We start from the raw sequence: 12,757 nt of genomic DNA on the forward strand, positions 1-12,757 counted from the left end.
ACTTGGTCTAACTTTTGGTGCACACACACATGTCGCACTTTGCAATCAATCCTTTTTAGACAAGTTTCCTTGCGGTGGGATTCATTAAAAGGGGATAATTATTTTACCGTGCACTTCCAACATTAAATATTTCTGTTTTTTTTCTCATCTCAAGCAGTTGCCGGCGTGGCATTGAGGAAATCCGGATGTTTCAGTGACATCAGCAGAGCACAGCAACTCAGGACGTGTCGGGTTCTCAGCCGGCAATTACACAGCAGCTCCAAGCAGCCCCCAGCACCTTGTGCCCAGTGATGCACTGGACGGCTGAAAATTGACTGCCACTTGGCTGACTGGAGGACAGGCCAAACCTTCCTGTGTTTTGGGGGAGGTGGTGGTTGTTGTGGTAAGGGGTTGGACACCCACAATGGAAGAGGGTCTGAGCTCCCTGAAGCAGTTCGCCCTGCCTGTCAGCAAGCTGGCCTCTTGGATAGCAGCGGGGGCGATGGTGTTTGGCGGAGTGGTGCCCTACATCCCTCAGTACAGGGACATCCAACGCACGCAGAACGCAGAAGGTTTCTCCATCCACGTCTGCCTGGTGCTGCTCGTGGCCAATATACTGAGGATATTGTTTTGGTGAGTCTGCTTAACTTACAACATTGTGCCCAGCACCCAACTGGGCAGACCGTCCCGCACCCTCTCGTTAACCGGGTGGAACACCTAAGTACTTTTGGAACTGTCGGTTTTGACCACTGCGGCAGCAGTCACCAAAGAGCTCTAGATTGCACTGGGGAGGTTCAACCAACCCAATAGTGTGATGAATTGAGAAATAGTTGTGTTTAAAATAGAAAATAAGAAAAGCTGGCCAGGAGATATTGTGTTGTTGGTTGGGGAGTTGCTTGCTGCAGTGGGGAGAGATGATATCTTGGAAGGGTGGCACGGTGGCACAGTGATTCGCACTGCTGCCTCACAGCGCCAGGGACCCGGGTTCAATTCCAGCCTCGGGTGACTGTCTGTGTGGAGTTTGCACGTTCTCCCCGTGTCTGTGTGGGTTTCCTCTAGATGCTCCGGTTTTCTCCCACACTCCAAAGATGTGCAGGTTAGTTTGATTGGCCATGTTAAATTGACCCCTTAATGTCAGGGGGATTAGTGGGGGAGGGGGGGGGAATAGGGCCTGGGTGGGATTGTTGTCGATGCAGGCTCAATGGGCCAGATGGCCACCTTCTGCACTGTAGTGATTCTATGAAGTGAGAATATCTTTATTCAACAATGCCTGGTGCAAGTGACGTGATTGTGACTGGCCCTGATTCATGTTCATTAGGTGGGTCTGGTTAACTTTCCTGAGTAAGAGTTTAACAACACCAGGTTAAAGTCCAGCTTTCGGAGCGCTGCTCCTTCGTCAGATGGAGTGGAAATTTGTGGAGATTTCCACTCCATCTGACGAAGGAGCAGCGCTCTGAAAGCTAATGGTATTTGCTACAAAATAAACCTGTTGGACTTTAACCTGGTGTTGTTAAAACTCTTACTGTGTTTACCCCAGTCCAACGCCGGCATCTCCACATCATAACTTTCCTGAGTACAGTCTAGGTGTCTTTGCTGCTGGGGTTATAGTTCCATAGATGTTGGGTACATTTCCCGTATTTGAATTTGCCACTTTGTACGTGGGTATGGACAGAGTGTCAGAACTTTTTGTGTGTGGGAGCATCACTGAGTTTAGTCCCCTATGTGCACCTGTACCCAGGATCAGCTCAGTACCACTGACAGTGTGAGATGTCATTTCAGCTGAATGTAAAGTTGAGCACGATGATGCCTAATTTCCTGACAACGAGGCCCATAATCTAGACTGCTGTGAATCCTCAGGTGGCGAATTCACGTCACGGTTTGCTGAAAAAATAATGATCCTGAAATTACTGGATCAAGGCACCTCAACGAGTTAGATTTTAAAGTAAAAGCCAACATGCTGCCTAAATGGCAAAACTATATATTGTACATAATTATATATACAATTTAAAATGTGTGTTATTTGTGGAATTACTATAGTGTTTCATAGAATCCCTGCAGTGCAAATGGAGGCCATTTGGCCCATCGAACCAGCACCGACAACAATCCCACTCAGGCCCCATCCCTGTAATCCCACATATTTACCCTGCTAATTCCCCTGACACTAAGGGGGAATTTAGAATGGCCAGACCACTTAACCTGTAAATCTTTGGACCATCGGAAGAAACTGGAGCACCCGGAGGAAATCCATGCAGACACGGGGAGAATGTGCAGACTCCGCACAGACAGTGACCCGAGACCGGAATTGAACCCGGGTCCCTGGCGCTGTGAGGCAGCAGTGCAACCACCAAGCACGGTGGTTGTTGGTTGGAAATCAGTGGACCTGCAGTCTTTCGCGGGGGGGGGGGTGGGGAAACTCTGAAATACTGAAGTGAAATTAGTGTTGACTTCGCTCCCAGCCAAAATCCATAGTTAATAATGCTGGTGTATTTTAGGTGCCATGTTCAGATGAACTGCTAGCTAGTGAAAGACCACTGGAAGTATGTGACCCCATTAACAGGGTCCTTACGCCAATAAACGGCAGCCCTAACTTTCAGCAGCAAGTTTAATTAGCTTTAACAACACACATGCAGCAATTTCTCCATGGTCACAGGGAAGTTGATGGCGAACTCGCATTTCTGCAAGGTGGCATATCATCCAGCAATTTTCATCGCGTCCTTACTGCATGTTGCTTTGTTTTTGTAATGTGTGTGCCTATTACGCATCATCATTTTACCCATAAATTAGAAATACTGTATTCTGCAGGTAGTACAACGCCAGATTGAGAGTATGGGAACTAATGATAGACAAATCATAATGCCGGGACCTAACATTGAACAGGATATATTTAACACTGGAGCAATTACTGCAAATTGCAATCATATCATGTAGGAATGGATTGTGATATGTAAAAGCAGAATAACCAGGTCAGGCCTAATTTGATTGAGTTGATACTGAAATAGTTGCTGGAATTTTACCGCCTCGCCCGCCCGAGGCTCGTAAGATCCCACCCGAGGCCAGCGGAGAATGCCATTCTGCGAGCCTCTTCCGCCCCGATTCTGGGGCAGGCATGCCGGTAACATTCCAGCCGTTATCACAGTAACACTAAGGTACCCACACACACAGTGAATTGTGCGTGCGATTCCACAAACATATTTAATTACTGCCTGTGATTCACACATAGCACGTTAGCTTGATGAATTGTGATATTGAAATCAGACTATGCCTGTCTCTAAAAACACTATTATATTACTTGAGATATCAATAGCCTACATTGATGAGGCCCATTGTAGGACTTCCACTGATGTCCTGCATAAAATAAACCAGATCAATAATCAACCAGGGATCTTCCTGGCTGCTTGAACAGAGTATCACTTCACATATTGCCTTATTGATTTACTTAAGGGGACCTTGTAACAATGCTTTTTGTGAACAAAACTTTATGATTCCGGGAGTGTTTAACAGGGTAGAAGGAGCAGAGGTATTTCCAATTGTGGGCAAACACAGGGCAATAAATGTAAGATTTAAATTTTTTTTATTAATGACACAAGTAGGTTTACATTAACACTGCAATCAAGTTACTGTGAAAATCCCCTAGTCACCACGCTCCGGCGCCTGTTCGGGTACACCGAGGGAGAATTTAACATGGCCAATTTACTTAACCAGCACGTCTTTTGGACTGTGGGAGGAAACCAGAGCACCCGGAGGAAATCCATGCAGACACAAGGACAACGTACAAACTCCACAGTGACCCAAGCCAGGAATCGAACCCGGGTCCCTGGTGCTGTGAGGCAGCAGTGCTGAACCCACTGTGCCACCATACACTATAGTCTCTGATAATCCGATTGGGAATTCAGGAGAAACCTACTCATCAGGAGAGTGGTTAGAATATGGCTCTCGCTACCACAAGGGAGTAGATAATTTTGTTCTTTATTTTTAACTGCATACTCTTTTTTTAATTGAATTCAAATTCTACCATCTGCCATGGTGGGATTTGAACCTAGGTCCCCAGATGATTATCCTGGGTCCCTGGATTACTAGTCCGGTGACAGTACTACTACCTCCCCCTGAGTTGGATAACATTTGAAAGAAGTTAGATGAACACAAGGGTGAACATGGGGTTATATGGAGAATGAATGGAGGTTCATTTCATAGGATCCCTACGGTGCAGAAGGAGGCCATTCGACCCATCGAGTCTGCACCGATCACAATCCTACCCAGACCCTATCCCCATGACTCCATGTATTTGCACTAGCTAATCCCCCTGACACTCGGGCAATTTAGCATGGCCAATCCACTTAACCTGCTCATCTTTGGAGTGTGGGAGGAAACCGCAGCACTTGGAGGAAACCCACGTAGACATGGGGAGAATGTGCAAACTCCACGCAGACAGTGACCCAAGCCGGGAATCGAGCCCAGGTCCCTGGCGCTGTGAGGCAGCAGTGCTAACCACTGTACCACCATGCCGCCCACTAAAGCGCGCAAGAAATAATACTTTTCACTGTATAGCAGGCAAGAAATAATATTATTGTTACAGTACATGTAACAATAATAAATCAAGTACATGGTGAGACTACACAGTGGTATAATATTGTGTGCCATTTAAGCTGCAATTTTAAAATTTGACCCTTTTAGAGCTACTCCCTAACTCTGTAACCTCCTAGATCCAGTCCTCACCCTACAGGATCTCTCAACTCCTTAGTATCCCTCGATTTTAATTGCTATGCCACTGTTGGTCGTGCCTTTCAAATTCTAAAACTGAACTCTGAGATGTTTATGTTGAACATCATCACTGTTATGGACTGTATGGGCTGAATAGGTCATTTCAGCCCATATTATTATACTGTCTGTTCTCATGATGCTGTGGTTAAAAATTGAATTCAAGGCTCACTATTCCCTGGACCATCTTTAAACTTGCTGTGTGACCTTTTAGCATATTTGAATATATTATTAAACAAAAGTAAAAATGCTGGAAATATTTTCCTGAGAAAGTAGGACAGAACCCTCAGTGCTAACAGAGGGAGCTGCTGAGTGGGTGTTCAGGGAGGTTGTGTATCCTCGCCGACACCTCACGTGAAAGTGAGAGTACATACAGAAGCCAACATGCCCTGTATCTAATTAACAGGCAACTTTTAATTAAATGCTTTTACCTTGTTCAGCTTAAATTTAGGTCAAAACACATCAGCTTCCTTTATAAATTAGTGTAAAAGAGGTTACTGAAAGTCAAAACACAAGTTGATAAGGATGTAAAGAGAGCAAGCAATGTACTGAAATTCATTTCAATACAATTAGAATAGAAAAGCTGGGAGGTAGTGTTAAATTTATATAAAACCATGGTTACAAGACCATAATAAGAAGTCTAACAACACCAGGTTAAAGTCCAACAGGTTTATTTGGTAGTAAACGCCACTAGCTTTCGAAGCACTGCTCCTTCGTCAGGTGGAGTGGGAGATGTGCTCACAAACAGGGCATACAGAGACACAAACTCAATTTACAGAATAATGATTAGAATGCTAATCAATGCTAATACAGCTAATCAAGCCTTAAAGGTACAGACAATATGAGTGGAGAGAGCATTAAGCATAGGTTAAAGAGATGTGTATTGTCTCCAGACAGGACAGCTAGTGAGATTTTGCAAGTCCAGGCAAGTTGTGGGGGTTACAGATAGTGTGACATGACCTGTGCATTAACCTGTGCTTAATGCTCTCTCCACTCACATTGTCTGTACCTTTAAGACTTGATTAGCTGTATTAGCATTGATTAGCTTGATTAGCATTCCAATCACTATTCTGTAAATTGAGTTTGTGTCTCTGTATGCCCTGTTTGTGAGCACATCTCCCACTCCACCTGACGAAGGGGCAGCGCTCCGAAAGCTAGTGGCATTTGCTACCAAATAAACCTGTTAGACTTTAGCCTGGTGTTGTTAGACTTCTTACTGTGTTTACCCCAATCCAACGCCGGCATCTCCACTACAAGACCATAAGACATAGGAGCAGAATTAGGCCACTCGACCCATCGAGTCTGCTCCGCCATTCAATCATGGCTGTTACTTTTCTCATCCCCATTCTCCTGCCTTTTCCCCATAACCCCTGATCCCCTCATTAATCAAGACCCTATCTATCTCTGTCTTAAAGACATTCAATGACCTGGCCCCCACAGCCTTCTGCGGCAAAGAGTTCCACAAATTCACCACTCTCTGGCTGAAGAAATTCCTCCTCATCTCTGTTTTAAAGGATCGTCCCTTTAGCCTGTTTCTAGTATGTGGTTAGGTTACGTGGTGTACTGAGTTTAGTTTTAGTTTCCACATTGCAAGAAGCATATTAAAACAGCGGGGAACAATGCACAATAGACAAAGATGTTACCAGAATTGTTAAAATCATAGAATCGCATAGTGCAAATGTAGGCCATTCGGTCCATCAAACCAGTGCTGGCTCTTTGAAAGGACCATCCAATAAGCTTCCCTCCTCGACTCTTACTCTGTGTCGCTATTAAAAAAATCAAAGAATGAATAAAGGATTAATAAGGAAGGAAAGATTAGATTATCAGAGAAAGCTAGCTAGAAATATAAAAACAGACAGTAAGAGTTTCTATAGATAATTTAAAAAGAAAATAGTTCACAAAGTGAGTATTGGTCCTGTAGAAAGTGAGGCTGGGAATTAATAATGGAAAATAAGGAGGTGGTGGATGAATTGAACAGGTACTTTGCATTGGTCTTCACAATAGCAATAGCATGCCAGAAATAGCGGGAAATCGGGAAGGTGGGGGAGGAACTCGAGAAAATTGCAGTCACCAGGGAAGTGATCCCTGGTGAGCCCCTGGGTGTTTTAAAGTTTATTTATTAGTCACAAGTAAGGCTTACATTAACACAGCAATGAAGTGACTGTGAAATTCCCCACAGTCTGGTGCCTGTTCAGGTCAATGCACCTAACCAGCACGTCTTTCAGAATGTGGGAGGAAACCGGAGCACCTGGAAAGAATTTAGGAGGCTTTTCTCTTAACATAGTGGTGAATGTGGGACTTGAAGTGGTTGAGGAAGGTACCATTGATGTATTTAAGGGAAGGCTTGACACACGCAAGAGGGAGAAGGGATTCGCGAGGTGTTGGAAGAGGTAGAGTGGGAGAGGTATATAGAACATAGAACATAGAACAGTACAGCACAGAACAGGCCCTTCGGCCCACGATGTTGTGCCGACCTTCATCTGAAACCAAGATCAAGCTATCCCACTCCCTACCATCCTGGTGTGCTCCATGTGCCTATCCAATAACCGCTTAAATGTTCCTAAAGTGTCTGACTCCACTATCACTGCAGGCAGTCCATTCCACACCCCAACCACTCTCTGCGTGAAGAACCTACCTCTGATATCCTTCCTGTATCTCCCACCATGAACCCTATAGTTATGCCCCCTTGTAATAGCTCCATCCACCCGAGGAAATAGTCTTTGAACGTTCACTCTATCTATCCCCTTCATAATTTTATAAACCTCTGTTAAGTCTCCCCTCAATCTCCTCCGCTCCAGAGAGAACAGCCCCAGCTCCCTCAACCTTTCCTCATAAGACCGACACTCCAAACCAGGCAGCATCCTGGTAAATCTCCTCTGCACTCTTTCCAGCGCTTCCACATCCTTCTTATAGTGAGGTGACCAGAACTGCACGCAATATTCCAAATGCGGTCTCACCAAGGTCCTGTACAGTTGCAGCATAACCCCACGGCTCTTAAACTCCAACCCCCTGTTAATAAAAGCTAACACACTATATGCCTTCTTCACAGCTCTATCCACTTGAGTGGCAACCTTTAGAGATCTGTGGATATGGACCCCAAGATCTCTCTGTTCCTCCACAGTCTTCAGAACCCTACCTTTGACCCTGTAATCCACATTTAAATTAGTCCTACCAAAATGAGTCACCTCACATTTATCAGGGTTAAACTCCATTTGCCATTTTTCAGCCCAGCTTTGCATCCTATCTATGTCTCTTTGCAGCCTACAACACCCCTCCACCTCATCCACTACTCCACCAATCTTGGTGTCATCAGCAAATTTACTGATCCACCCTTCAGCCCCCTCCTCTAAGTCATTAATAAAAATCACAAAGAGCAGAGGACCAAGCACCGATCCCTGCGGCACTCCGCTAGCAACCTGCCTCCAGTCCGAAAATTTTCCATCCACCACCACCCTCTGTCTTCGATCAGATAGCCAGTTACCTATCCAATCGGCCAACTTTCCCTCTATCCCACACCTCCTTACTTTCATCATAAGCCGACCATGGGGGACCTTATCAAACGCCTTACTAAAATCCATGTATATGACATCAACCGCCCTACCTTCATCAACACACCTAGTTACCTCCTCAAAAAATTCTATCAAATTTGTGAGGCACGATTTACCCTTCACAAATCCGTGCTGACTATCCCGGATTAATCCGCATCTTTCTAAATGGTCGTAAATCCCATCCCTAAGGACCTTTTCCATCAATTTACCAACCACCGAAGTCAGACTAACCGGTCTATAATTACCAGGGTCATTTCTATTCCCTTTCTTAAACAGAGGAACAACATTTGCCACTCTCCAGTCCTCTGGCACCATCCCCGTGGACAGCGAGGACCCAAAGATCAAAGCCAAAGGCTCTGCAATCTCATCCCTCGCCTCCCAAAGAATCCTAGGATACATTTCATCAGGCCCAGGGGACTTATCGACCTTCAGTTTATTCAAAACTGCCAATACATCCTCCCTCCGAACATCTATTTCCTCCAGCCTATTAGCCTGTAACACCTTCTCTTCCTGAAAAACATGGCCCCTCTCCTTGGTGAACACTGAAGAAAAGTATTCATTCATCACCTCGCCTATCTCTACTGATTCCATACACAAGTTCCCACCACTGTCCTTGACCGGCCCTAACCTCACCCTCGTCATTCTTTTATTCCTCACATAAGAGTAAAAAGCCTTGGGGTTTTCCTTGATCCGTCCCGCCAAGGACTTCTCATGTCCCCTCCTAGCTCTCCTCAGCCCCTTTTTCAGCTCATTCCTTGCTAACTTGTAACCCTCAATCGAGCCATCTGAACCTTGTTTCCTCATCCCTACATAAGCTTCCCTCTTCCTTTTCACAAGACATTCCACCTCTTTTGTGAACCACGGTTCCCTCACTCGGCCATTTCCTCCCTGCCTGACAGGGACATACCTATCAAGGACACCCAGTATTTGTTCCTTGAAAAAGTTCCACTTTTCATCAGTGCCTTTCCCTGACAGTTTCTGTTCCCATCTTATGCCCCCTAATTCTTGCCTAATCGCATCATAATTACCTCTCCCCCAATTGTAAGCCTTGCCCTGCCGTCCGGCCCTATCCCTCTGTGCTGTATATGTGCTGATATAGACCAGTTGGGCCAAATGACCTGTTGCTGTGCCTCGATTCTATATAATCCTATATGTATTTCCAGTTTAATGATTAATGTTAATTCTTTTGAACTGTTTAATAGAACTTGTATAGCTTGAAGTGTGAATCTAATACGTTCTCTTTTTTTTTAAGGTTTGGAAGGTACTTTGAGCCACCTCTCTTGTTACAAAGTATAATCATGATCATTACCATGCTGGTGATGTTGAAGTTATGTACTGCTGTTCGTGTAGCCAGTGAACTCACAACACGACGCCGTGCCTTCACAGGTTAGTGCCAATGCGGTAAAGGTAGCCAGAACACCAGCAGATAGTCTTCTTGCAATTGTATAAACAATCAAGTAAACCATTTTACAGAGATGTGAAGCAATATTATTGCCAGAAGGTATGATTTTTTAAATTTTATGGTGTTAGAAATTACAGTAACTTTGGAATTATTTTCCTCAGCTGTTAGTTCTATGATTCAGTCACACTTTGCTGTATTCACGATTGCAGTGAGGGTGCTGAATGAAAGGAAGCAGACCCAGTCTTTACTTGATATAGATTTATTCACAGAGTGAAACGTTACAGGTATATATCTCCCGACTCAAATCCCGTGTCAGTAAGTGTCTCTTTATATGTGCTCAAGTAACCATTCAATACCCTCCACCTGTATGTACTTAACCTCAATTAAAATAGGGGAGCGGGTACTATGGTATGGAGGAAATGCTTTTGAAGGGAATGGTGTAAGTTAAGGGGCTGTAACAACCTATCTTTGTGCAAGATGTACTCCTGTGTACAGTTTTGGTCACCTAGTTACAGGAAGGATGTAAATAAGGTTGAAAGAGTGCAGAGAAGGTTCACAAGGATGTTGCCGGGACTTGAGAAGCTGAGTTACAGAGAGAGATTGAATAGGTTGGGACTTTATTCCCTGGAGCGTAGAAGATTGAGGGGAGATTTGATAGAGGTGTATAAGATTTTGATGGGTATAGAAAGAGTGAATGCAAGCAGGCTTTTTCCGCTGAGGCTAGGGGAGAAAAAAACCAGAGGGCATGGGTTAAGGGTGAAAGGAGAAAAGTTTAAAGGGAATATTAGGGGGGGCTTCTTCACACAGAGAGTGGTGGGAGTGTGGAATGAGCTGCCGGATAAAGTGGTAAATGCGGGGTCACTTTTAACATTTAAGAAAAACTTGGACGGGTTCATGGATGAGAGGGGTGTGGAGGGATATGGTCCAAGTGCAGGTCAGTGGGACTAGGCATAAAATGGTTCGGCACAGACAAGAAGGGCCAAAAGGCCTGTTTCTGAGCTGTAATTTTCTATGGTTCTATGGTTCTAAATATCAAATCTAAACTTGAATATACTTATTGTGATAGTGCTGCCTTTTAATCTAGTGAAGCTATCATTACTTGACTCTCAAGGTCAGGACGTGAAAGTAAGAAGCTCTGTCGTTAAACTTGTCTCCCTCCATTTCCCACTGCTCATTGAAACTATTCATTTCCCTCCCGCTATGCCCTGTTCCCATCCCTTATCCCCTATTCCCAACATGTTTAATTGTATTGTTGACTATATGCAATTTTGCTTTGGAAGAAACCAGAGAAGGGATTTCAGTCCTACCTTGGCTTGTGCTAAATATTTTGCCAACTTTTCAGCACCTCTCAAGCTAGGTATTCCAGTGAGATGTTGGCGCTGGAGGTGGGGAGGGAAATGCTGACAACGGATGCTAAACAATGGGGAGGCAGTGGCATAGTGGAATTATTTTCTCAGCTGCCGGTGAACTAGTAATCCAGGTACCCGGCTTCGAACCCCACCACAGCAGATGGTGAAATTTGAATCCAATAATTAAAAGACCATAAAACCATTGTTGACTGTCGTAAAAATCCATCTGGTTCACTAATGTCCTTTCGGGAAGAAAATATGTTAACCTTACATGTGACTCCAGATCCACAGCAATGTGGTTGACTCTTAACTGCCCTCTGAAATGGCCCAGCAAGCAACTCGGTTAAAGGGCATGTGGGCGCCCCATCCACATGAATGAATAAATAAACGTGTTGCTTTAAATACTGCAAAGCTGGCAACACCGACTGCAGGGCACCACCTCCTGGTAAGTTTTAAATTAAAACAAAATATGTGGTTTATACCATAAACAAACAGCAGAGAGCATTATACATCCTACAATCTAAAAAGATTATATTGAATATTGTTATAAGTCATCACTCGTCTTGATTTGTATCCTTGTCTCTCTCGTCCTCATCTTTCCCTGTTTGAGAGGCGCAGCATTAAGTGGTGGGCAGCAGTAAAATTTGACTTGTAATAGCAATTTTGGATAACAGACGCCCTTCGGACCAGTGTTCATTGTACTGTGCCTAACTGGATAGTAATTGTTTCCCAGGGCATGTGTTACTTCACGACACTAGCACGTTTTTGTTCAGGATGTTAAGGACTGTAAATGTACAGTTCCGCAGCATCAAATGTAGTTCCTTGAATAGAATTCTATTCATTGCACATCCGGAAAATTCAGTCCTTGGCTTACAATGCGGCATAAAGCAATGTTGGGGCGGAGGAGCTGAGTGTTGTGCAGCGCAGTCACTTCAATCTCAATTCAGAGACAGCATTCACGAAACTTTGCCCAATTAAATTAGACTCATGTTAAATTAGTTTTGTTTCAGAACGTGGCATATTTTATTGGGCCACTGATACCAGTGTTTGCGTATTACAGAAAATGGTGTAAAACTGAAAGGGGAGGGTACAGAGATCTAAATTAAATAGGCATTTCATCCACAATATTCTGCCTCCGGCTGGCACTGTTAGCTTTCCTGTATAAAGATATGCGGGTTAGGTTGATTGGCCATGTTAAAATTGCCCCTTAGTGTCCTGGGATGCGTAGATTAGAGGGATTAGCGGGTAAAATATGTAGGGATATGGGGGTAGGGCCTGGGTGGGATTGTGGTCGGTGCAGACTCGATGGGCCGAATGGCCTCTTTCTGTACTGTAGGGTTTCTATGATTTCTATGATAATGAGTGCCCTCTAGCACTTCACCCAAGAGTATCTTATTTGCATCTAGATGATGAACCTCTTTATGGTTTCTCACTATTGGGAACCTATCTGGTTCTCTAATGTCCTTTAGGGAAGGAAATGTGCTGTCCTTACCTGGTCTGGCCCACATGTGACTCCAGAACCACAGCAATGTAGTTGATCCTCAACTGCCCTCTAAGGGCAACCATGGATGGGCAATAAATGCTGGCCAGCCAGTGACACCCATGTCCCACGAATTAATAAAAAAATCACCACCAAGTCTGATCTTGCTCTTACCAGATGCAAAAATGTACACTTTCACATTGGTATAACCGAATGGTAATCAGGATCAAGAGCCCCTTCTGTG

The 12,757-nt window shown here is 44.4% G+C and overlaps 1 protein-coding gene across 4 annotated transcripts in view; it reads left to right on the forward strand.

Moving 5' to 3' along the window:
* slc66a2 (solute carrier family 66 member 2) overlaps window positions 1–12,757 on the forward strand; it is a 49,143-nt gene that overhangs the window by 5,968 nt on the left and 30,418 nt on the right. For 2 of the 4 annotated variants that reach the window (XM_078216837.1, XM_078216840.1), the window contains exons 2-3: window positions 158–612; window positions 9,535–9,668. In XM_078216837.1, coding sequence (XP_078072963.1) covers window positions 404–612; window positions 9,535–9,668 — 343 coding nt within the window. In that variant the 5' untranslated portion in view covers window positions 158–403. Of the gene's footprint in view, window positions 1–154; window positions 613–9,534; window positions 9,669–12,757 lie in introns of all 4 variants that reach the window. The other 2 variants (XM_078216838.1, XM_078216839.1) reach the window with 1 other exon arrangement.

The sequence above is a fragment of the Mustelus asterias genome, chromosome 7 (genome assembly GCF_964213995.1).
Source record: "Mustelus asterias chromosome 7, sMusAst1.hap1.1, whole genome shotgun sequence".
Taxonomy (NCBI): Eukaryota; Metazoa; Chordata; class Chondrichthyes; order Carcharhiniformes; family Triakidae; genus Mustelus; species Mustelus asterias.